This window comes from Salvelinus alpinus, chromosome 5 (assembly GCF_045679555.1).
Source record: "Salvelinus alpinus chromosome 5, SLU_Salpinus.1, whole genome shotgun sequence".
NCBI classification, from domain to species: domain Eukaryota; kingdom Metazoa; phylum Chordata; class Actinopteri; order Salmoniformes; family Salmonidae; genus Salvelinus; species Salvelinus alpinus.
The window spans coordinates 74,985,963-75,012,238 of NC_092090.1; the positions used below are offsets into that span (position 1 = coordinate 74,985,963).

At 43.9% G+C, this 26,276-nt stretch overlaps 2 protein-coding genes across 10 annotated transcripts in view; both read left to right on the forward strand.

The window, feature by feature from the left end:
- The window catches only part of LOC139576786 (vinexin-like), a 51,423-nt gene extending 42,688 nt beyond the window's left edge, over positions 1–8,735 (forward strand). For 3 of the 4 annotated variants that reach the window (XM_071403245.1, XM_071403246.1, XM_071403243.1), the window contains 7 exons: positions 34–95; positions 1,910–1,956; positions 2,244–2,358; positions 2,453–2,578; positions 5,980–6,566; positions 6,705–6,811; positions 6,993–8,735. In XM_071403245.1, coding sequence (XP_071259346.1) covers positions 34–95; positions 1,910–1,956; positions 2,244–2,358; positions 2,453–2,578; positions 5,980–6,566; positions 6,705–6,811; positions 6,993–7,054 — 1,106 coding nt within the window. In that variant the 3' untranslated portion in view covers positions 7,055–8,735. The remainder of the gene's footprint in view (positions 1–33; positions 96–1,909; positions 1,957–2,243; positions 2,359–2,452; positions 2,579–5,979; positions 6,567–6,704; positions 6,812–6,992) is intronic. The other variant, XM_071403244.1, reaches the window with a different exon arrangement.
- Positions 8,736–19,913: 11,178 nt separating this feature from the next.
- LOC139576787 (PDZ and LIM domain protein 2-like) overlaps positions 19,914–26,276 on the forward strand; it is a 54,565-nt gene continuing 48,202 nt past the window's right edge. For 5 of the 6 annotated variants that reach the window (XM_071403247.1, XM_071403252.1, XM_071403249.1 and 2 more), the window contains exon 1: positions 19,914–20,296. The gene's annotated coding sequence lies outside the window, so the exon portion shown is untranslated. The remainder of the gene's footprint in view (positions 20,297–26,276) is intronic. The other variant, XM_071403248.1, reaches the window with a different exon arrangement.

Genomic DNA, 26,276 nt, shown 5'->3' on the forward strand with positions numbered 1-26,276 from the left:
TTTTTCTCTCCACCTCCTCATGCTGTTCTACAGTAGAACACCTCTCCCCTGCACCTGAAGCCATGGAGTTCCCACCCAAGAGATTGGAGAAGCAGGTACATGTATTTCTCTTTCTTGGTTATTGGGATATCCAACCTCTATAGGTAACTGTGTTGTACACAATGTCAGAATCTTTTTTTAAAGTAGCAATTATATTTGAGGAGTGAGGTTCCTCGCAGTAGGCTTTTGTGCTTTATCTTTTGTGCTCTGTAAGGAATCTGTATTTATGAACATACTTTTGGCCATGTAGTGTATGTGGATACCTGCTCATTGAAAGTCTCATTCCAAAATCATGGGCATTAATACCCCCTTTGCCGCTATAACAGCCTTCACTCTCCTGGAAAGGCTTTCCACTAAATGTTGGAACATTGCTGTGGGGACTTGCTTCCGTTCAGCCACAAGGGCATTAGTGAGGTCGAGCACTGATGTTGGGCGATTAGGCCTGGATCGCAGCCTTCCAATTCATCCCAAAGGTGTTCAATGGGGTTGAGATCAGGGCTCTGTGCAGGCCAGTCAAATTCTTCCACACCGACCTTGACAAACCATTTCTGTATGGACGTCGCTTTGAGCACGGGGGAATTGTCATGCTGAAACAGGAAAGGGCCTTCCCCAAACTGTTGCCACAAAGTTGGAAGCATAGAATCATCTAGAATGCCATAGTGTTAAGATTTCCCTTCACTGGAACTAAGGGGCCTAGCCCGAACCATGAAAATCAGCCCCAAAGCATTATTCCTCCTCCACCAAACTTTACAGTTGGCACTATGCATTCGGGCAGGTAGCGTTCTCCTGGCATCCGCCAAACCCAGATTTGTTCGTCAGACTGCCAGATGGTGAAGTGCAATTCCTCACTCCAGAGAATATGTTTCTACTGCTCCAGAGTCCAATGGCAGCGAGCTTAACACAACTCTAGCCGACAGTTGGCATTGCGCATGGTGATCTTAGGCTTGTGTGCGGCTCCTTGGCCACGGCAACCCACTTCATGAAGCTCCTGACAAACAGTGATTGTGCTGACGTTGCTTCCAGAGGCAGTTTGGAATTCAGTAGTGAGTGTTGCAACAGAGGACAGGCAATTTTTACTTGCTTCAGTACTCGGAGGTCCCATTCTGTGAGCTTGTGTGGCCTACCACTTCGCGGCTGAGCCGTTGTTGCTCCTAGAGGTTTACACTTCACAATAACAGCACTTACAGTTGACTGGGCTTTAGCAGGGCAGAAATTTTACAAACTGACTTGTTGGAAAGGTGGCATCCTATGACAGTGCCTTGTTGAAAGTCACTGAGCTCTTCAGTATGGGCCAGTCTACTGCCAATGTTTGTCTATGGAGATTGCATGGCCGACTTTTATACACTTGTCAGCAACGGGACTGGCTGAAATTGCTGAATTGACTAATTTGAAGGGGTATCCACATACTTATTATAATTTGGCTGATTTAATTCCTTCCAACCACTGTGCTGCATTGGCCAGGAGTCTGCTCTCTGAGCTGAGCTGTTTTGAGGCTGAGCTGGACTCGGACATCCAGGGCCATGTCATTTCTTTTTTCTTCATTTTTACCTTTTATTTAACTAGGCAAGTCAGTTAAGAACAAATTCTTATTTTCAATGACGGCCTAGGAACAGTGGGTTAACTGCCTTGTTCAGGGGCAGAACGACAGATTTTTACCTTGTCAGCTTGGGGATTCGATCTGGCAACCTTTCGGTTACAAGGCCAACACTCTAACCACTAGGTCACCTGCCACCATGTAGTGTATTGTTTTATTTTCTGTTAGCTGATCTTGCTATAACTATCAGCAACTGCAAGGACAAAGATGCCTGTGCCCTTGTGAAAAGCAAACTTCCTTTCAATCTTGCTGATAAACTGTTTTGTGTTTATGTAGATGAAAGCAGCACGAGCCAAGTTCACTTTCCAGGCTCAGTCACCCAAGTGAGTTTTAATGCCTACCGATCGCCTGCAAACCATTTGCTCTCACACATCTGTTGAACAATATTGTCAGTAAAAAGAAGCACACACTGTAATTATATCACATTTAGGGCGGCCAAATGTAATTGTACTAAACCATTTTTCTCAACAAGCCCAATAACGTAAATGTTAATACAGAGTTACTAGAAACAAACCCTTGTAACAGAGGATTACAAAAAAGCAGACCTCTTCCTTTAAACTAATGGATGTCCATCGTGCCATAGTTTGACCTTTTTTTCTCTTCTTCCTAGGGAACTGTCTCTACAGAAGGGGGACATAGTTTACATCCACAGGCAGGTAGACACCAACTGGTTTGAAGGAGAGCATCATGGGAGAGCCGGTATCTTCCCCACAACCTATGTGGAGGTTGGTGTGCATCCATCTAACTTCTGAGCATGGATCATATATGAGGTGCTACACATGTCATTCTGAGCCTCACCCGTCTCATTTCTGCCCCCAGATTGTTCCTCCTACAGAGAAGCCCACGCCCATCAAGTCTCCAACCATCCAGGTGCTGGACTATGGAGAGGCAGTGGCTCTGTTCTCCTTCAATGCAGACCTGCCTGTTGAGCTGTCCTTCCGCAAAGTGAGCATCCTACTATGTACTCTTTAGGACGTTGATTCTCATTTCCAATCTTTAATCATTTACAGTATTGTACCTATACCGTATTTCTCACATTGCATGGGTTAAATTCACAGAGATACCCTGCAACATTGACACAGAGTTTCCCCTACAAAACCACTTCCCCAGCAGTGGTGGAAAGGGTAGTGGTTCCCATAGACTTCCAGTCAACGAGCCAACGATTATCCATTTAAAAGCGCGTCTCAGCAGAAATATACATTGTCTTTGGAAAGTATTCAGACCCCTTGACTTTTCCACATTTTGTTACGTTACAGCCTTATTCTAAAATTGATATTTTTTCTCAACAATCTACACATAATACCCAATAATGACAAAGAGAAAACAGATTTTCTGAAATTTTGCACCCCCCCAAAAATGGACTTTCAGTGTTTACTTCAGACCCTTTGCTACGAGACTTGAAGTTGAGCAAAGGCCCATCCTGTTGTCATTGATTCTACAACTTGATTGGACTCCACCTGTGGTAAATTCAATTGATTGGACATGATTTGGAAAGGCACACGCCTGTCTATACAGTGAGGGAAAAAAGTATTTGATCCCCTGCTGATTTTGTACGTTTGCCCACTGACAAAGAAATTATCAGTCTATAATTTTAATGGTAGGTTTATTTGAACAGTGAGAGACAGAATAACAACAAAAATATCCAGAAAAATGCATGTCAAAAATGTTATAAATTGATTTGCATTTTAATGAGGGAAATAAGTATTTGACCCCTTCTCAATCAAAAAGATTTCTGGCTCCCAGGTGTCTTTCATACAGGTAACGAACGGAGATTAGGAGCACACTCTTAAAGGTAGTGCTCCTAATCTCAGTTTCTTACCTGTATAAAAGATACCTGTCCACAGAAGCAATCAATCAATCAGATTCCATACTCTCCACCATGGCCAAGACCAAAGAGCTCTCCAAGGATGTCAGGGACAAGATTGTAGACCTACACAAGGCTGGAATGGGCTACAAGACCATCGCCAAGCAGCTTGGTGAGAAGGTGACAACAGTTTCTGTGATTATTCGCAAATGGAAGAAACACAAAAGAACTGTCAATCTCCCTCAGCCTGGGGCTCCATGCAAGATCTCACCTCGTGGAGTTGCAATGATCATGAGAACGGTGAGGAATCAGCCCAGAACTACACAGGAGGATCCTGTCAATGATCTCAAGGCAGCTGGGACCATAGTCATCAAGAAAACAATTGGTAACACACTATGCCTGGAAGGACTGAAATCCTGCAGCGCCCGCAAGGTCCCCCTGCTCAAGAAAGCACATATACATGCCCGTCTGAAGTTTGCCAATGAACATCTGAATGATTCAGAGGACAACCGGGTGAACGTGTTGTGGTCAGATGAGACCAAAATGGAGTTCTTTGGCATCAACCCAACTTGCCGTGTTTGGAGGAGGAGGAATGCTGCCTATGACCCCAAGAAACCATCCCCACCGTCAAACATGGAGGTGGAAACATTATGCTTTGGGGGTGTTTTTCTGCTAAAGGGACAGGACAACTTCACCGCATCAAAGGGACGATGGACGGGGCCATGTACCGTCAAATCTTGGGTGAAAACCTCCTTCCCTCAGCCAGGGTATTGAAAATGGGTCGTGGATGGGTATTCCAGCATGACAATGACCCAAAACACACGGCCAAGGCAACAAAGGAGTGGCTCAAGAAGAAGCACATTAAGGTCCTGGAGTGGCCTAGCCAGTCTCCAGGCCTTAATCCCATAGAAAATCTGTGGAGGGAGCTGAAGGTTCGAGTTGCCAAACGTCAGCCTCGAAACCTTAATGACTTGAAGAAGATCTGCAAAGAGGAGTGGGACAAAATCCCTCCTGAGATGTGTGCAAACCTGGTGGCCAACTACAAGAAACGTCTGACCTCTGTGATTGCCAACAAGGGTTTTGCCACCAAGTACTAAGTCATGTTTTGCAGAGGGGTCAATTACTTATTTCCCTCATTAAAATGCAAATCAATTCATAACATTTTTGACATGCGTTTTTCTGGATTTTTTTGTTGATATTCTGTCTCTCACTGTTCAAATAAACCTACCATTAAAATTATAGACTGATCATTTCTTTGTCAGTGGGCAAACGTACAAAATCAGCAGGGGATCAAATACTTTTTTCCCTCACTGTATAAGGTCCCAGTTGGCACTGCATGTCAGGAAAAAAAACAAGGTATGAGGTCGAAGGAGTTGTCCGTAGAGCTCCGAGACAGGATTGTGTCGAGGCACAGTCGGGGGAGAAGGGCCTTGGTCAGGGAGATGACCAAGAACCCGATGGTCACTCTGACAGAGCTCCAGAGTTTCTCTGTGGAGATGGGAGAACCTTCCAGAAAGACAACCAGCAGCACTCCCCCAATCAGGCCTTTATGATAGGGTGGCCAGACGGAAGCCACTCCTCAGTAAAATGCACATGGCAGCCCGCTTGGAGTTTGCCAAAGGGCACCTAAAGACTCTCAGACCATCAGAAACAAGATTCTCTGGTCTGATGAAACCAAGATTGAAATCTTTAGCCTGAATGCCAAGCGTCACATCTGGAGGAAACCTTGCACCATCCCCACGGTGAAGCATGGTGGTGGCAGCATCATGCTATGGGGATGTTTTTCAGCAGCAGGGACTGGGAGACTAGTCAGGATCGAGGCAAAGATGAACGGAGCAATGTAGAGAGATCCTTGACGAAAACCTGCTCCGGAGGGCTCAGGACCTCTGACTGGGGCGAAGGGTCACCTTCCAACAGGACAACGACCCTAAACAGACAGCCAAGGCAATGCAGGAGTGGCTTTGGGACAAGTCTCTGAATGTCCTTGAGTGGCCCAGCCAGAGCCCGGACTTGAAGCCGATCGAACATCTCTGGAGAGACCTAAAAATACCTGTGCAGCAATGCTCCCCATCAAACCTGGCAGAGCTTGAGAGGATCTGCAAGGAAGAATGTGAGAAATACCCCAAATACAGGTGTGCCAAGCTTGTAGCGTCATACCCAAGAAGACTCGCGGCTGTAACCGCTGCCAGGGGTGCTTCAACAAAGTACTGAGTAAAGGGTCTGAATAATTATGTAAACCTGCTTTTGCTTTGTCATTATGCAATATTGTGTGTAGATTGATGGGGAAAAATACAATTTAATACATTTTAGAATAAGGCTGTAAGGTAACAAAATGTGGAAATCATCAACGGGTCTGAATACTTTTCGAAGGCACTGTATATACAAAACATTATAACATATTTCGTGCAGCAGTGGCAACAGTTTAGCAGCGGTAGGCCACCACTACTAAATTGATAAAGGGGAAACACTGGACGACTACTGTACCTGATATCTGAATGATACTTATGTCATGAACCATATCTGTGCTCCCCTCTTGTCTAAGGGCGAGGTGATCTGTGTGACCAGGCGTGTGGATGACAGGTGGCTGGAGGGCCGGATCCCAGGGACCAGCCGGAGTGGCATCTTCCCCACCAACTACGTCCAGGTTAACAAGTTACCCCGCACCAAATCATCCTCTGATGACTACCCTGCATGCCCCATGTCACCCACATCCCCAGAGCCAATGAGTCCAGGACGCCCTCTACACTCACCTTGTTCGCCTTTGACCCGCTCGCCTCTGAGTCTGACCCCCTTGTCCCGCAGCCCCGAACCAGGATATCCCCCCCTGAAGCCGTCCTCACCCATACCCCATGGGACTGTAGCTTCCCATTCACGTTCATCCCCCCAGCCCACACTATCCAAAAAAGCACCCAATCCCTGGCCACACCCCGCTTCTGGGCCTGCATTCCCCACCACCCAGAACAACCACTGGGGAGGAGCACATCCGGCTTTGCACAACTCCATTGGCAGAGCTGTTTCACCATCCAATCAGATATCACCATCTGCCCACAGGGGAGGAGCAGCCCCGACCAATATCCCCAAACCACAAACGACCAACAATGCTGGCTCAACAGTGATGCAGCACCAACCGTGAGTAAAAAATTGTAATCAATCAAAATGTGATTTTATACTACGTGATTGAGGTACTGTCCCTCATTCTTCATTGCCACAGTCGATTATCTTGCCCAAAATCAAATCCAAAACCCTGGCCTGTGCTCTCTCACTCAGATACAAAGCAGTTTACAACTACAAACCACAGAACAAAGATGAGCTGGAACTGAGAGAGGGGGACATAGTACAAGTGATGGAGAAGTGTGATGATGGCTGGTTTGTAGGTAAGGAATTTACACAAACCTTACATTCAGAAGACAAATGAAGTGCGCCCTCTATTGGGCATCACATTACATTACAAGTATGACTTCAGATGACTGGGTTTAATTTTCATACCGTATTTGTAAAGTGTACAGTATGAGAGAACAACTTTTTGGTTTATTATGTGCTCTGCTCTTTCCTTAGGTATGTCAAAAAGGACACATGCCTTTGGGACTTTCCCAGGGAACTATGTGACACCAGCGTAACTGCTTCACTCTGCCTGTCCACTTCACAACCACTTGGGTGCTGGACATATTTAGACCAGCTTGCTTTAACCAGCACATCAAATCACTCCAGCAGCCATATGATCAACCCCTGACCCCAACACTCCCTGTCCTCCCCCTTTCACCAACCTGGTTAAGTCAGGTCTGCATGTTCACGTCAGCCAGTGACCACAGCTGTTGGCCAGTGTGGCGATGGAGGCAGGAAGACCGTGTTGTTTTGACACCTCACCCCCAGCATGTGTGTTTCATCACTGAATAGACTTCGGATAGAATGAATGCTGATGATGATACTGTTCCAGGTGTAAAGAAATAACTTTGTCCTCATTGACTACAATCATTTATTATGGCGACAACTCAAATGACATTCCTTCAGTACATTTAAGCTACTGCTTTTATACAGCAATGGACCTCCTGCTATCCTCTTACGGAGTGTTCTCCTTAGCACGCACCTGCTCCTCTTTCTGTCACCCAAGTGCCATCACAGACGCAAATGCCAGAGAATATCATTAGTCTGATGTTCTCTATAACGTAATGACAGCATGAATGTTGCCTTTGAAATGTCTTCCTCCACTTTGATTTCAGATCTATAAAAACGTCCTGTGTGTGTCCAAGGCTCCACCACAACCCTGATATGACCGTCCAATATTCATGAAGGGATCACTTACTCTATTGTTTTGAACAATGCCATAAAATATTTGTTACTTAGTTCTGTTAAAAACAATTGTTAAAGCCTGTATAAGTACTGTATGCAGCAGAGCAAACAATGTATTCATGTCCTTCAGTGTGTTATTGTTAGCTACTTAAATGATTCAGCCATTTGTGCAGTTTGTATTTCTGTTGAGAACAGGAAGTGTTGAGTGTCAAAGTGGAAGTTGAATAAAATGGAAGAGAAGAGGAGGTATCTTTATAAAATCTGTTGACATAACCCCCAAATGAATGCAACATGGAAAGTCTTGACAAAACAGAAGTGGAGCTACATGGAAAGTCTTGACAAAACAGAAGTGGAGCTACATGGAAAGTCTTGACAAAACAAAACAGAAGTGGAGCTACATCAATTGTATCAATTCAGTGGAACCTCTGCCATTTCTAGGCCATGACCCATGGGATAACAAAAAGAGATGCCTCAATTTGCTTCACTTTGGAGCACAGATCTTTTCTAAAACAAGAATCCTACAACATCAAACCCACAATGGTGTTCAAACATTTCAGAAGGACAACAGTAAAATGGACCCATAGATTGATTCCTAGGGCTACTGTACATTTGATTTGGTAGTTCATTTCCACTGAAAACTGTTTCTATAATCTGCCACTTTGCAAATTAACAAACTTGCTTTTACATATAAATTAAAAGAGCTAATCGGAGGTGTGCATACAGTACAAGTGTAACCAATGGAAAATATAATATGGTAAGCAATTAAGCAGTCCTTTCATTTATGAACTTTTACAAACCCCTATTATGATGTTGCCAACTGCAATATTGCTCTACTTTGTTCATTCTTACCATTGTAAAACTGCAACATACCTTTTCTAAAAACAAAATGTACAGGGTTTTAACTATGTATCAGATAAATATAATATATTTCCTTTAATACCAAGCAATTTTCATTATCTATGATACACACTATGTAGTTCAAATAAACCATACAGAATGATGATAAAACTGTTTTGATGTGTAACTCAAATTGATTCCCAAGATGTTCGACATTAGTGAAGTAGCGTAACCTAGGCCTACCTCTATTTAGTTCATAAACATGAGTTCACAGTTCAAACCCAGGATGGCGTGGAAGCTCATAACTGGTGGACTATCATAGAGATAGATAGACAGCTAGAGGACCCTAGCTGGATATAACCCGTTTTAGCATGGACATTGCCATTGAGGGCTTCCACCATTTTAAAGTAGTCAACTAGGTGGGGATTCCTATGGGCTGGGAACAATCAGCCAGTGATCAGAGCATTGTGTTCTTCAAATTGTGTTGCCTATGGTTTGTCAATGGCTTTAAGCTATATCACCGTCTAGTGGTTACAATACATGAATGACACACAAGTTTTGAATCAGGACTCCCGCACTGCAGGTGGTGGTAAATCACCAATATTAGCTTTATGCTTTTTTCAAACAAAAGAAGAACATTTACTACTTTGAAATGGAGATGCCCTTCCTGTCAGACGCCATAAAGGCACAGATACAAAGATGAGTCCTCTATCTATCTCTATGAGGACTTTCTATTTTATTGCAAAGTGTGTCCAGAGAGGAAGAGGTGAGAGGGTTTACTCTGCCCAAGATATGTCCACATTAAGCAGATCATTCATTATTAATCAAGAGAGGCGTTTTTGTATGGGGGGCAATGAGAGAGTGTCAAATCTAGTCAAGATAAAAATGAATTGCTATTTTGATACGTGAGACTTATTTGATATAATATACGTTTTGAAATGGTTAGGTTGCTAGGGGTGTATTGATGTGTGTGACGCACATTACATCCTGGCAACGTTGAGAAAAAATACTTTATATCGGAGTTGTCTCTGTTGAAATTCGAGACGGCTATCCATATTCATTAGGCTAGCATAACATCTCACTCTCCATTGAATACATGTGGTTGACATTAACACCCCTAATAGAATATTGAAAAATGTATTCAATCAACGAGATGTACCCATCAATCCAAACAAAGGAACAGGCAGGACTTTGACAGCCCACCGTTTCACTCTGTGGACAACGAATCCCATTGTTAGGATGGAGACACAAGCATCTCGCCATTATATCCAGTATCTCTGGTGTGATGATGAGCCCAGAGGCGCACTTGACTATGGCACCATTTCCTCTTCTCGCGTTGTGAAAGACAGTTGGACATTCTCTGATAAAATGTGTAGAATACTTTATGCCCTACACTGAAAACATGTTGAGTGTTTTACATTTGAGTTATTTTGCAGACAGTCTTATCTAGAGCGACTTACAGTAAGTAGTAAGTGCAAACATTTTCATATTTGTTCATACTGCTCAGTGGTGGGAAACACACCCACAACCCTGCCGTTGCAAGTGCCATGTGCTACCAGCTGAGCCACACGGGGTTTGCAGCCTTTGTTGCCATTAATGTCCATTAGTTGATTAAGCCTACATGCATTAATTGCAAATGCTGTTTGCAGTGGTGATTTTGCATGTAAATCTTGTTGGGGCAAACCACAAAAAATGTTTTTAGACGCATGCCAGCAAAGCCACTACACAACACTAAACAATACATTAATTGCACTATAACGGTGACAAACGGTGCCCACAGGGCCTACATAAAGCTGTCCCAAAAGCAGAGCTTTCTTTTCAGCACCATGGAGTGAATCCTTACAGTAACACTGCCACACCTGGCTATCATCAGAGCCTTGTGTGGCAGCGAAACAGTTCATTCAGCCTCATTTACTGCCTTTTAAAAAACATAGCTGATATGGCTGACTTGCTCAAACAAATGTTGTTTCTGCTGACAATTGAGATGTACAAACTATGGCATAAGGGAACAACAAGCGAATAAGAGGCCATCCGTAATTTCGACAGAAATGAGCGAGCTACGATGGACGTAGTCAATATAACTATTCGCTCAGCACTTTGAAACGTACAGCGACAGAATTCAGAACATTGGCCGTTCTTACAGTGTTCTCCCTATATACCAAGTCAGAACCGTAGGATAAATAAAGAGGGCATATAAGCAGACAACAAAAGCTCTTACAATATTCAATGATTACATTTCTTTAAAGGCGACATGTGCACCACCAAAACACCGCCGGCAGAGAAGAGGTATTCGGAGTAGACTTCTAGTCCGACTCAGGAGCCAGTTGGGTTCCAGTTCATTGCGCAGACAGGAATAAAGATCCCTCCGGGAAGAAGGGCGGGGGTGTTTGTTTCATGATTAACTACTCATGGTGTGATTGTGATAACATACAGAAACTCAAGTGCTTTGGTTCACCTGACCTAGAATACCTCATAATCAAATGCCGACCGTATTACCTCCCAAGAGAATTCTCTTCTGTTATAGTCACAGCCGTGTATATTCCCCCTCAAACTGATACCACGGCGGCCCTCAAAGAACTACAAACTGGAAACCACATATCCTGAAGCCGCATTTATTGTAGCCAGGGATTTTAACCAAGCTAATCTGAGGAAAACGCTACCAAAGTTCTACCAACACATTGACTGTAGCATTCGCTCAGAGAAAACATTGGACCACTGCCACTCAACTTTTCGAAATGCCTACAAGGCCCTCCCCCACCATCCCTTCGGCAAATCTGATCACGACTCCATTTTCAAATCAAATCAAAGTTTATTTGTCACTTGCGCCGAATACGACAGGTGTAGACCTTACAGTGAAATGCTTACTTACAGGCTCTAACCAATAGTGCAAAAAAGGTATTAGGTGAACAATAGGCAAGTAAAGAAATAAAAACAACAGTAAAAAACAGTAGCGAGGCTATATAAGAGGCCAAACAAGAAACCTTGGATAGATGGCAGCATTCGCGCAAACTGAAAGCGCAAACCACTGCATTTAACCATGGTAAGGTGACTGGGAATATGGCTGAATACAAACAGTGTAGTTATTCCCTCCGTAAGGCAATCAAACAGTCAAAACGTCAGTAGAGAGACAAAGTGGATTTGCATTTCAACGGCTCAGACACGAGACGTATGTGGCAGGGTCTACAGACAAGACACTGATGTCTTGCTTCCGGACAAGCTAAACACCTTTAATTCGCCTGCTTTGAGGATAACACAGTGCCACCAACGCGGCCAGCTACTAAGGACTGTGGCCTCTCCTTCTCCGTGGCCGACCTGAGTAAGACATTTAAGCGTGTTAACACTTACAAGGCTGCCGGCCCAGAGGGCATCCCTAGCCCTTCAGAGGATGCGCAGACCAGCTGGCTGGAGTGTTTACAGTCATATTCAATCTCTCCCTATCCCAGTCTGTTGTCCCCACATGCTTCAAGTGGGGACAACCACTGTTCCTGTACCCAAGAAAGTAAAGGTAACTGAACTAAATTACTATTGCCCCGTAGCACTCACCTCTGTCATCATGAAGTGCTTTGAGAGACTAGTTAAGGATCATATCACCTCTACCTTACCTCTACCTTACCACCCCTAGACCCACTCAATTTGCTTACCGCCCCAATATATTCACAGACAATGCAATCACCATCGCACTGCACACTGCCCTATCCGATCTGGACAAGAGGAATGCCTATGTAAGAATGCTGTTCATTGACTATAGCTCAGCATTCAACACCATAGTACCCTACAAACTCATCATTAATCTTGAGACCCTGGGTCTGACTTCCTGATGGGCCATCTCCTAGGTGGTAAAGGTAGGAAACAACACCTCCACTTCGCTGATCCTCAACACTGGGGCTCCACAAGGGTACGCGCTCAGCCCCCTCCTGTACTCCCTGTTCGCTCATGACGGCGTGGCCAAGCACACCTCCAACTCAATCATCAAGTTTGCAGACGACACAACAGTAGTAGGCCTGATTACCAACAATGACGAGACAGCCTACAGGGAGGAGGTGAGGGCCCTGGGAGTGTGGTGCCAGGAAAATAACCTCTCACTCAACGTCAACAAAACAAAGGGGCTGATCGTGGACTTCAGGAAACAGTAGAGGGAGGACCACCCTATCCACATCAACGGGACCGCAGTGGAGAAGGGGGAAAGCTTGAGCAGGCATGAGCCTCTGCGTATAAATCACTGACAAACTGAAATGGTCCACCCACACAGACAGTGTGGTGAAGAAGGCGCAACAGTGCATCTTCAACCTCAGGAGGCTGAAGAAATTTGGCTTGGCACCTAAAACCCTCACAAACTTTTACAGATGCACAATTGAGAGCATCCTGTCAGGCTGTATCACCGCCTGGTACGGCATCTGCACTGCCCGCAACCGCAGGGCTCTCCAGAGGGTGGTGCAGTCTGCCCAAAGGATCACTGTAGATGCAAACTACCTTCCTTCCAGGACAACAACCACCCGAGCCACTGCCTGTTCACCCCGCTATCATCCAGAAGGCGAGGTCAGTACAGGTGCATCAAAGCTGGGACCGAGAGACTGAAAAACAGCTTTTATCTCAAGGCCATCAGACTGTTAAATAGCCATCACTAGCACAATAGAGGCTGCTGCCTATATACATAGACTTGAAATCACCTGCCACTTTAATAATGGAACACTAGACACTTTAATTTTATTTATTTTTTTACATATATTGCATTACTCATCTCATATGTATATACTGTTTTCTATTCTACTGTATTTTAGTCTAAGCCGCTCCGACATTGCTCGTCCAAATATTTATACATTCTTAATTCCATTCCTATACTTTAGATGTGCGTGTATTGTGTGCATTTTTTAAAATTCTCATTTTTTAAATATATATATATGTATATCTTTTTTAACCTTTATTTAACTTGGCAAGTCAGTTAAAAGAACAAATTCTTATTTACAATGACGGCCTACCCCGGCCAAACCTGGACGACACTGGGCCAATTGTGCGCCGCCCTGTGGGAAATCACAGCCAGATGTGATACAGCCGAACCAGGGACTGTAGTGACCGAACCGCCTCCTGCACTGAGATGCAGTGCCTTAGACAGCTGCGCCACTCTGGAGTATTGTGTGTATTGTTGTGGAATTGTTAGATATTATTGCACTGTTGGAGCTAGAAACACAAGCATTTCGCTACACCCGCAATAACATCTGCTAAACATGTGTATGTGACCAATAGAACTCTTGCAGTTAGTCACTGATTCCTTCCAAACCTCTCATTGATGAATTTATTGTGTAATGTTTAGTGTACTAGGGGGTAACTAGCACCATGGGGTAACTGCCTCCCCCCCTCTGTAATTCATATTAAGACCACAAGATGTCACCAAATTATTTCCCCAACACTTTCCCTGGCTGCCACTGCTCTTGCTCAACAAAAAATGTCCTATGTGTCATCACAACTTTTGGAAATATTTCAACAACGATTATGTGGTTAATTGATCAAATTTTTTGAAATTTTGAAAATACATTCCAGTGAAATTAGATCTATAATATTTTTTTATATACAAGTAGGCAAGCTTTAAGATAAATAATCCACTTGTAAAATAGTAATATTTTGGATGAGTGTAATGGGGGCAACTCACCCCCACTTACTGCCTGCTGGGGGCTAGTTGCCTCTTTATGGTTGTGAATGTGTTTCTACCTGTCATTTAGACAATGACTAGCCCAGTTAGCGCTAGTTTATGCTAACTTGCTAGCTAGCAAATTCACTAGCAGTAAATGCTAGCATAAGTTGCTAGGAGTGCTAGCTAGCAACCTTAACTACCAGATCGTCTGATGTAAAATACATTAAAAAGATAATGTAACTTAATTGCAGTTGTAAATGTTTCCACTAGTGACTGACAGCTTTAGAGTTAATGTGACTTCATAGCCTTTTAGCTGTTTTACGCAGCATTTTATGTCATATAGCTAGATAGCTTGCTACGTTTTTAAGAGAGCTTTTCAATTGGCATCTCTCCCCGTTTTCAGTCACAGGTGGGGACTGGATTAGGTGTGAGCAGTGCAGGAGGTGGGCTCATGAGTTGTGCTCCAATTTTACTGGGGACAACTTTATTTGTGACCTAATGTACAAATTAGAATTGTGCAATAGCAGAGCATAAGAGAGTTGCCACATCAATGTTGCACTGAATTAATTAGTTAAGTTATTGTTATTAAATGTTATATTATAATGTTAATGTTATTAGTTCAATTCCATTTCAATATTATATTCCAATGAATATTTTTTTGATGAATAAAAAATATCTATTGAACATCTTTTGCTGCTGAATGTCATTTTAAAGACTGATGGAATTTAAAATATTGTATTATATATTATATATACAGTACCAGTCAAAAGTTTGGACACACCTACTCATTCAAGGGTCTTTCTTTATTTTTACTATTTTCTACAATGTAGAATAATAGTGAAGACATCAACACTATGAAATAACACATATGGAATCATGTAGTAACTAATAAAAGTGTTAAACTAATCAAAATATATTTTATATTTGAGATCCTTCAAAGTAGCCACCCTTTGCCTTGATGACAGCTTTGCACACTCTTGGTATTCTCTCAACCAGCTTCACCTGGAATGCTTTTCCAACAGTCTTGAAGGAGTACTCACATATGCTGAGCACTTGTTGGCTGCTTTTCCTTTACTCTGCAGTCCAACTCATCCCAAACCATCTCAATTGGGTTGAGGTTGGGTGATTGTGGAGTAATTTATAAACGTTGTGTAGGCACAAAAGGCGTATGCCACTTTCTAAGCAAACTTCGGGATTTATAAAATACAAACTTGACGGGAGAATGTGCGGTCCTCCATGGACACGTTGACCCATATGTATGCACATAACCTGGGGAAATGAGAAACTGCGACTCTGATGGCAGAAGATGAAACTCGAGAAACGCTTTGAAATTGATACCATTGTGTATGGTATCAAATATGTTGTACAGTTTAATCAGGAATCATATGTAAATGGATCTGTAATTATTAAACAATACTTGCTGTAACGGCAGATTTCCTCCTCTTCGTCTGAAGAGGAGGTGTAGCAGGGATCGGTGTCCATGTTTTAATAGAAACAACTGAACATGACACAATACAAAATAACAAAGAGAATCTAACCGAAAACAGTCCCGTGTGGCACAAACACTGACACAGGAAACAAACACCCACAAACCAACAGTGAAAACAGGCTACCTAAATATGGTTCCCAATCAGAGACAATGAAAAACACCTGCCTCTGATTGAGAACCATATCAGGCCAAATGACAAACCTAAACATAGAAACACAGAACATAGACTGCCCACCCCAACTCACGCCCTGACCATACTAACTAAAGACAAAACAAAGGAAAATAAAGGAAATAAGGTCAGAAACGTGACACTTGCATGTTATGACATTTATTCTCATAAATAATGTGAACAGTAAGACAAATTACGTTTAAACTGATGCCATTTTCGATGCCTCAGTTGGGCAGATACGAGTGCACAGTTTCATATATTGTTATCACATGTTCGTTGCGCAGAACTGTCAATGTGATAATGGCCCGGGTAATTACCACACTTGAAGGTGTACGCAATTGGGTAGCTTTGACAATCAAATGGATGGGTATAAAAAGGCATGCAATTACAATGAGTAATGACGCACAATGGTTGCTTTGGCACTGTTGGAATATTTGAATGGAAGAATTCGGAGAGAGCGAATTTTCAGAGACCAGCAAGATTTACTGGCCAATGATGAGGAGTGACTTATGAGCTAGTTCCAATTACCAAGAGCTGTTCTTTTGGATCTCTGTGCTGTAGTGGGCCCAGCTTTACAGAGAAGCACCCGCAGAAACCAAGCAGTGCTTGTCCCACTTCAACTCCTTGGCAACCTCGTTAATAGCGTCAATGCGTTTGCAGGACTGCATCTGTGAGGACACGGCCGCTGGAGGGTTGTGACGCACAAGGTGCAGTGGAGACACCGGGGCTGGGCGCACTCAGCTCCTGCTCAGCTGCAGCACCACCGCCCGGGTGGAACACTCAGCTCCTGCTCAGCTGCAGCACCACCGACCCCGCTGGAACACGCAGTGACTAAAAACAATAGAAAATGTCAATTGTTTGTACATGTTTAAACAACTTGAATGCATTTGGTTTACTCTTTTCTGACGAGGGAATACTAATTACATACTTGGATCATCCCGTGTGTCTTGCATGTCCGTGTCCCCCTCCAACTCCATCACTACTCCACTCAGGAGGGATTCCCCTATAACACTGGCAAGCTCCGGTATCCCCTTTCCCCCGCCCGTGGCACAAACACTTTGTCTGTGTAAGGCTATGTGCCTTTTGGCCTCCACTTTTATGTCGGACCACGTCTTCTTTTTTTTCTGAGAGGGTCCGACCTTCTGAGCCAGCAGCATTCACAGCTTCCGCCACATGCTGCCACTAATGCCTTTTTGGCATTTGTAATGCCCACACTGTGTCCACCCCCCCCCCCCCAAGAAATGTCTTGCTTCAACCTCCCCTACAAGAACTTCCATTTCACACCGGGTGAAATTTCTTTTTTTTAGCCTTTCTGTCGGGATTTGCTGTCACTGTCTTCGTGCAGTCAGTATGGATGAATATTAATTATGGGCGTTTCACTTTTATGGGCGTTTCACTTTTTTCACTTTATAGGCAACTATGGGCGTTAAAAGGGTGGGACAAGACGCTCGCTCACGTGCGCCACATTTCATGTTGATTGTGATTTATAAAGGGAAACCTGCGTGGGACGTGCGTGCGCACTGTGTTATAAATCAGAATATTTTTGTGCATAAGCACTTTATGTGTTTTGTCCGTACGCCACCTTTTGACGTGAATCCTCCGCACAGTTTTATAAATGAGACCCCTGCTCATCTGATGCAGCACTCCATCACTCTCCTTCTTGGTCAAATAGCCATTACACAGCCTGGAGGTGTGTTGGGTCATTGTTCTGTTGAAAAACAAATTATAGTCCCACTAAGCGCAAACCAGATGAATGCTGTGGTAGCCATGCAGGTTAAGTGTGCCTTGAACTATAAATAAATCACTGACAAAGCACACCCACACCTGCTCCTCCATGCACATGCAGATATCATCCGTTCACCTACTCTGCTTCTCTCAAAGATACGGCTGTTGGAACCAAAATTCTAACAATGGGACTCATCAGACCAAAGGACAGATCTCCACCGATCTAATGTCCGTTGCTCGTGTTTCTTGGGCCAAGTAAGTCTCCTCTTTTTGGTGTTCTTTAGTAAAGGTTTCTTTGCAGCAATTTGACCATGAAGGTCTGATTCACGCAGTCTCTTCTGAACAGTTGATGTTGAGATGTATCTGTTACTAGAACTCAGTGAAGCATTTATTTGGGCTGCAATTTCTGAGGCTGGTAACTCTAATGAACTTATCCTCTGCAGCAGAAGTAACTCTGGGTCTTCCTTTCCTGTGGCGGTCCTCATGAGAGCCAGTTACATCATAGCGCTTGATGGATTTTAAAAAAATGTTCGGGATTGACTGACACAGAACCCAAACCGGCTGTGCGCGCTTGCGCCACCATGCATAAATGTATTTTGTCCCCCCACACCAAACGCGATCACGCAGGTTAAAATATCAAAACAAACTCTGAACCAATTATATTAATTTGGGGACAGGTCGAAAAGCATTATTATTGCATATTTATGGCAATTTAGCTAGCTAGCTTGCACTTGCTAGCTAATTTGTCATATGTAGCTAGCTTGCTGTTGCTAGATAATTTGACCTGGGATATAAACATTGAGTTGTTATTTTACCTGTAATGCCATCTCCTCTACCCCACCAATTAATCCACACATAAAATGGTCAACCGAATCGTTTCTAGTCATCTCTCCTTCTTCCAGGCTTTTTCTTCTCTTGACTTTATATTGGATCGGCAACTTTTGTAAATTAGGTGCATTACCGCCACCGACCTATTTCGCCTTTCAGTCACCCACGTGGGTATAACCAATGGCACATGGGTTCCTGCTTCTATAAACCAATGAGGAGATGGGAGAGGCAGGACTTGCAGCGTGATTCTATTTTAGCCCTTGGTAACGCAGATGCTCGTTGGCTTGCGTGAGCAGTGTGGGTTCCTGGAGCGGTGTAGTTGCCTGGAACTTTCATGTCTTAAAGTAACGATGGACTGTCGTTTCTCTTTGCTGTTCTTGCCATAATATGGACTTGGTCTTTTACCAAATAGGGCTATCATCTGTTTACCACCCCTACCTTGTCACAACACAACTGATTGGCTCAAATCCATTAAGAAGGAAAGACATTTCACAAATTAACTTTCAACAAGGCACACATGTTAATTGAAATGCATTCCAGGTGACTACCTCATGAAGCTGGTTGAGAGAATGCCAAGAGTGTGCAAAGCTGTCATCAAGGCAAAGGGTGGCTACTTTGAAGAATTGAAATATAAAATATATTTTGATTTGTTTAACACATTTTGTTTACTATATGATTCCATAAGTGCTATTTCATAGTTTTGATGTCTTCACTATTATTCTACAATGTACAATGAGTAGATGTGTCCAAACTTTTGACTGGTACTGTACATTTGAACTTACTCTACCGGTTGGCTGCGTGGTTGGTCTTTTTGTGGTTATGGATTTGAGACAATATATACACAGGAAAGTATAATTAAACCAAATTTTCAACAAGTTGGTTTCAGCCATTGGAGTCAGACACGTCATGTCAAGTTTGGGCTGACTTAAATAGTAGCTAAATAAATCGGCTTAAGTGTGAAATGACACTAAGCCAAAGTGTATTTTCTTATTTTTTTCTTGGATCTTGATGACATGAATGCAGTTGTGATTACTCTCTGCACCTTTAGGCTATTCAATAAATCCCACACCAATTGCAAATCATCTAGCCTCCTGTGACTTGGCCTTCTTATCACCTCCCTTGGTACTGAGACACAGTACCCTTTGACACAAAGCCTGCTGCTTCCCATCTATTCACAGAGCTAGATACCTGCTTTACCATCCTCACCCAGGCCTCACCCATGTACTAGCCTACAACAATCCTTCATTGTTTAATCAGGCTTCGAATGTAATCATAAACCTCTGACAATTACACCAGCCCATCCTGTAGGCATGTAGGCCCATTGTCTGTAGTTGTGGTCCCTATCATTGATCAGTTACATTTTCTAATGCAATTTTTTGTCTGCAGATGGCGCACTAAGACACACTTGCAAGGCCCTACTGCCATTCTGTAATATCTCAATTATCGCCCACCCTCCCTGTATCCCGACACGCCCATGCCATTATTTTGATAACAGCACGTGTCACTGTGAGCTCATTCCTCAGAGCGGGTGTCCACAGGTGATTTCATATTGGTTCTTTATCCAGTAGTCCCCAGCAATAGAAGTGCAGTTCAGGTGGCCAGAGCATTTGATCTAATAACATAGCAGCACGAATCGCTCTTTGAGGCATATGAGATTCCTGTGGGCGTTTTGGGAGCAGAAAGAAGGAAACATTAACTTCATTCTGCTGTATTTTTGGAAGCGACTCGCGCGCAAAGGGTGGAGTGTTTCTGGTCCTGCGCTCTTTTCGGGTATTTTGGTGCTGTCGCCTATGAGTTTTTCACTTGAGATATTCTTCAGGAGAGCACCGTTGTTGGATCTGCAGGTGTACGGACACAATTCGACTTTTACTGATTGCTGATCAACTGCATTGATTTAGGTAAGGTTTAGGTAATTGCTATAGGCTACTTCTGTGAGTCTCCCATTTACCTGTCAGTTCACGCTAATAATATTCATTTCATTAAATTATGTGGTAATTCACATTATTTACTCAAACAATTAAAAAAATGTACTTGAATTTCTGCAATTTTTAAAGGCCTATACCTATGAACATTGGATACAAGGGTTCTTGGTGATGCTGTCAAATTGTCTGTACACCCTGGTTGATGTAATTATTCGCTTGATTGCTACTTTTAGTTGCCCCTAGCCATCTGAACAGGAACAATTTTGTTTTGTGTATCTTGGATTTATACCCAAACTCATAACAGCCTTGCCTCTGTCTTAGACCCTCATCAGTTGGTTTGGCAGGAGGAATAGTTGCCACCAACATCATTATATTTCATTATGGCATGGAAACACATTTAGGTGGGTGAAACTGTGGATGCAGTATGATCATGATGGATGCTTGGTACGGTAGGATCATGATGGATGCTTGGTACAGTATGATCATGATGGATGCTTGGTACAGTATGTGTTCAATGTAGCATAATGTACTTCCATGTTGACTGATGATTACGAAGGGAAATTAACTTTAACTTAAGATCCCACGCTTCACACAGTCAGCATCTTTTACTTCTACAGGCATCCCTGTGAACTAAAGGCTTGGCTGTTCAAAACATTCACATGGAACATAGTCAATATGATTTGTGGATTGCCAGGCCAGGTGAAATTCCAGACAAACAGGTCTGTGTTTATGTGACATTAACATAATTGTTAACTGGCTAGCTGTAATTTGTGACTGTTCACTCCTCCCCTTAAAGTGGGGTTTTCACTGGTGAAGCCTCCTGAAAGATATGGGCCATTGTGGGGTCATTACACTAATTAGGTGCCTTTTGAGTAATGTAATTTGGTGATAAAATATACTTTTTATTTAACCTAATTTTAATAAACAGCAATTGTTCAACTTAATAAAAAAATAAGTTAAGTAAAAAAAAAAATACTATAGTAATTGCCTATTAAAGATGCAATATGCAGAAATCACTCCGCCATTTCCTGGTTGCTGAAATTTGAATAGTTCACCGAATTTCAGTTTATGTGACAAAAAAAGCAGTTATTGTGTAGATAATCATGGTTCCATTTAAACCGCTGTGAAATATATTTTACATAAAAGTTACATATTGCAGCTTTAAGTGACAAATAAAGTAACAGCGTTGATCGTAACAAGGTTGAAGACTTCATGTTTAATGATCCATAAATCCCGTTGTGACCCGGGGAATGGAAGCTTGTTATGTGCAACAGGGAGGAGCAATTGAACGCAAGCTTCACAAAATATTATAATTTGTAAAAACATTTCTAGCCTGTCTATCTTTTATTCCACCTGGACAAAAGGAACACCTACGTGAGAATGCTATTCATTGACTACAACTCAGCGTTCAACACCATAGTGCCCTCAAAGCTCATCACTAAGCTATGTATCCTGGGACAAAACACCTCCCTCTGCAACTGGATCCTGGAATTACTGACGGGCCGCCCCCAGGTGGTGAGGGTAGGTAGCAACACACGCTGATCCTCAACACTGGAACCCTTCAGGGGTGCGTACTCAGTCCCCTCCCATACTCCCTGTTCACCCACGACTGCATGGCCAGGCACGACTCCAACACCATTTAGTTTGCAGATGACACGACAACGACGAGACAGCCTATAGGGAGGAGGTCAGAGACCTAGCTGCGTGGTGCTAGAATAACAACCTATCCCTCAACATAATCAAGACATAGGAGATGATAGTGGACTACAGGAAAAGGAGGACCGAGCACGCCGCCATTCTCATCGACGGGGCTGTAGTGGAGCAGGTTGAGAGCTTTAAGTTCCTCGGTGTCCACATCACCAACAAACTAGAATGGTCCAAACACACCAAGACAGTTGTGAAGAGGGCACAACAAAACCTATTCCCCCTCAGGAGACTGAAAAGTTTTGGCATGAGTCCTCAGATCCTCAGCTGAGGATCCAAGGTTCTACAGCTGCAACATCGAGAGCATCCTGACTGGTTGCATCACTGCCTGGTACGGCAACTGCTTGGCCTACGACCGCAAGGCACTCTACACCAGGCGGTGTCAGAGGAAGGCCCTACAAATTGTCAAAGACCCCAGCAACCCCAGTCATACACTGTTCACTCTGCTACCGCATGGCAAGCGGTACCGGAGCGCCAAGTCTAGCGCCCCGCCCCCCGGCCAACCCCACTTTTACGCTGCTGCTACTCTCTGTTTATCATCTATGCCTAGTCACTTTAACTATACCTACATGTACATATTACCTCAATTAGCCCGACTAACCGGTGCATGCAAAATGTGCCAGGCTTTACTCCAACTTAAATGTCCCACTTAAGGAGGGCATGTTCATCCTTCTGTACGTTGTGTGGTAAAGTTTGGTTACTATTTTTGTGAAGTTCCCTACAAATGTGTTAGTTATTCGTTTGCCTGTTTAGCCACTCTAACTGATTGTAAGTAAGATGACGAGCACGAATGAAGGCTGTTAAGCCGGGGTTCGAGTTCACAACCTTGCCCACAGTCATGCGGTTTCACCATATCTTTGAATAATATTCATTTTTATTTATTTACATTTTTTTATTTCACCTTTATTTAACTAGGTTAGCTAGTTGAGAACAAGTTCTCATTTACACATGCGACCTGGCCAAGATAAAGCAAAACAGACCGACACAAACAACATCACAGAGTTAAACATGGAATAAACAAGCGTACAGTCAATAACACAATAGAAAAAAAATTCTATATACAGTGTGTGCAAATGGCATGAGGAGGTAAGGCAATAAATAGGTCATAGTAGCGAAGTAATTACAATTTAGCAAATTAGCACTGGAGTGATAGATGACCAGATGGTGATGTGCAAGTAGAAAAACTGGTGTGCAAAAGAGCAGAAAAGTAAATAAAAACAATATGGGGATGAGGTAGGTAGATTGGGTGGGCTATTTACAGATGGGCTATGTACAGCTGCAGCGATCGGTTAGCTGCTCAGATAGCTGATGTTTAAAGTTAGTGAGGGAAATATACGTCTCCAGCTTCAGCGTTTTTTGCAATTCGTTCCAATCATTGGCAGTTGGGAACTGGAAGGAAAGGCGGCCAAAGGAGGTGTTGGCTTTGGGGATGACCAGTGAGATATACCTGCTGGAGCGCATGCTACGAGTGGGTGTTGTTATCGTGACCAGTGAGCTGAGATAAGGTAGAGCTTTACCTAGCATAGACTTATAGATGACCTGGAGCCAGTGGGTCTGGCGCCGAATATGTAGCGAGGGCCAGCCGACTAGAGCATACTTGTCGCAGTGGTGGGTGGTTTAAGGAGCTTTGGTGACAAAACGGATGGCAATATGATAGACTGCATCCAGTTTGCTGAGTAGAGTATTGGAAGCTATTTTGTAAATGACATCGCTGAAGTCGAGGATCGGTAGGATAGTCAGTTTTACGAGGGTATGTTTGGTGGTGTGAGTGAAGGAGGCATGGTTGTAAAATAGGAAGCCGATTCTAGATTTAATTTTGGATTGTAGATGTTTAATATGAGTCTGGAAGGAGAGTTTTCAGTCTAGCCAGACACCTAGGTATTTGTAGTTGTCCACATATTCTAAGTCAGAACCGTCCAGAGTAGTGATGCTGGGCGGGTGCGGGCAGCGAATGGTTGAAAAGCATGCATTTGGTTTTACTAGTGTTTAAGAGCATTTGGAGGCCACGGAAGGAGTGTTGTATGGCATTGAAGCTCATTTGGAGGTTAGTTAACACAGTGTCCAAAGAAGGGCCAGATGTATACAGAATGGTGTCGTCTGCATAGAGGTGGATCAGGGAATCACCCGCAGCAAGAGCGACATCGTTGATATATACAGAGAAAAGAGTCGGCCCGAGAATTGAACCCTTTGGTACCCCATAGAGACTGCCAGAGGTCCGGATAACAGGCCCTCCGATTTGACACACTGAACTCTGTCTGAGAAGTAGTTGGTGAACCAGGCGAGGCAGTCATTTGAGAAGCCAAGGCTGTTGAGTCTGCCGATAAGAATGCGGTGATTGACAGAGTCGAAAGCCTAGGCCAGGTCGATGAAGACGGCTGCACAGTACTGTCTTTTATCGATGGCGGTTATGATATCGTTTAGTACCTTGAGCGTGGCTGAGGTGTACCCGTGACCAGCTCAAAAACCGGATTGCACAGCGGAAAAGGTACAGATTCGAAATTGTCAGTGATCTGTTTATTAACTTGGCTTTCAAAGACTTTAGAAATGCAGGGCAGGATGGATATAGGTCTATAACAGTTTGGGTCTAGAGTGTCACCCCCTTTGAAGAGGGGGATGACCGCGGCAGCTTTCCAATCTTTAGGGATCTCAGACGATACGAAAGAGGTTGAACACACTGGTAATAGGGGTTGCAACAATGGTGGCGGATAATTTTAGAAAGAGAGGGTCCAGATTGTCTAGCCCAGCTGATTTGTACGGGTCCAGGTTTTGGAGCTCTTTCAGAACATCTGCTATCTGGATTAGGGTGAAGGAGAAGCTGGGGTGGCTTGGGCAAGTAGCTGCGGGGGGTGCAGAGCTGTTGGCCGGGGTAGGGGTAGCCAGGAGGAAAGCATGGCCAGCCGTAGAGAAATGCTTATTGAAATTCTTGATTATCGTAGATTTATCGGTGGTGACAGTGTTACCTAGCCTCAGTGCAGTGGGCAGCTGGGAGGAGGTGTTCTCATTCTCCATGGACTTTACAGTGTCCCAAAACTTTTTGGAGTTAGAGCTACAGGATGCAAATTTCTGCTTGAAAAAGCTAGCCTTTGCTTTCCTGACTGACTGCGTGTATTGGTTCCTGACTTCCCTGAAAAGTTGCAAAACGCGGGGACTATTTGATGCTAATGCAGTCCGCCACAGGATGTTTTTGTGCTGGTCAAGGGCAGTCAAGTCTGGAGTGAACCAAGGGCTATATCTGTTCTTAGTTCTATTTTTTTTGAAAGGGGCATGCTTATTTAAGGAAATTACTTTTAAAGAACGACCAGGCATCCTCGACTGACGGGATGAGGTCAATATCCTTCCAGGATACCCGGGCCAGGTCGATTAGAAAGGCCTGCTCGCAGAAGTGTTTTAGGGAGCGTTTGACAGTGATGAGGGGTGGTAGTTTGACCGCAGACCCATAGCGGATGCAGGCAATGAGGCAGTGGTCGCTGAGATCCTAAATGAAAACAGCAAAGGTGTATATGGAGGGCAAGTTGGTCAGGATAATATCTATGAGGGTGCCCATGTTTATAGATTTAGGGTTGTACCTGTACCTTCATGAGTGTTGTCTTGTATGTCTTTGGCTGGGTGCATGCTCAGGCAGCCCTGGATCGAACCAGCTTGTGCGACCACTATCGCCCGCTGTGTACAAGCTCTCTCAAGAGGAGTGTGGGACTGAGTTTGACTTTCCTCTCCTGGGTGCCTGTACCTTGGCGGAGTCTGAATTGCAGGATACGGGGTTGGATCTGGGCTCGTGGTTCAATCCCATTGAGCTATCCTCCCAGCATGGCGGTATAGAGCTGTCTGATATCGCGTCTCCTTCGGTGTACTGGGCCCAGGGGGTGGCGGCCCGGTCCCTGAACACAGTCACAATGCTGCAGGTTTACCACACTGAGCTGTTAGCTGACCTGGCCACGATTCTGTGGAGCCCCACGCAGAGCTCCTAGATGAGATTCGTGTTACGGCTGATTCCGTCTCTTGCATGTCCCGTTGCATCGTCTCAGAGCTCGGGAGAAGCATGGGGGCTGACTTTGGTTCACTTTGTTACAGGTGCCGGAGAGAGACAGGCTGTTGTAGCCGATTTCTCCTACGGGGTTGTTTGGCTCGGCCCTGGAGTCTGTGCAGTCAGAGGCCCAGGATGGTTGGTACAGCCAGTATTTCCTGGTTCCCAAAAGTTCCCAAAAGGGACTTTGCGTCCCATTTTAGACCTTGTGCCCTAAACAAGCAGATCAGG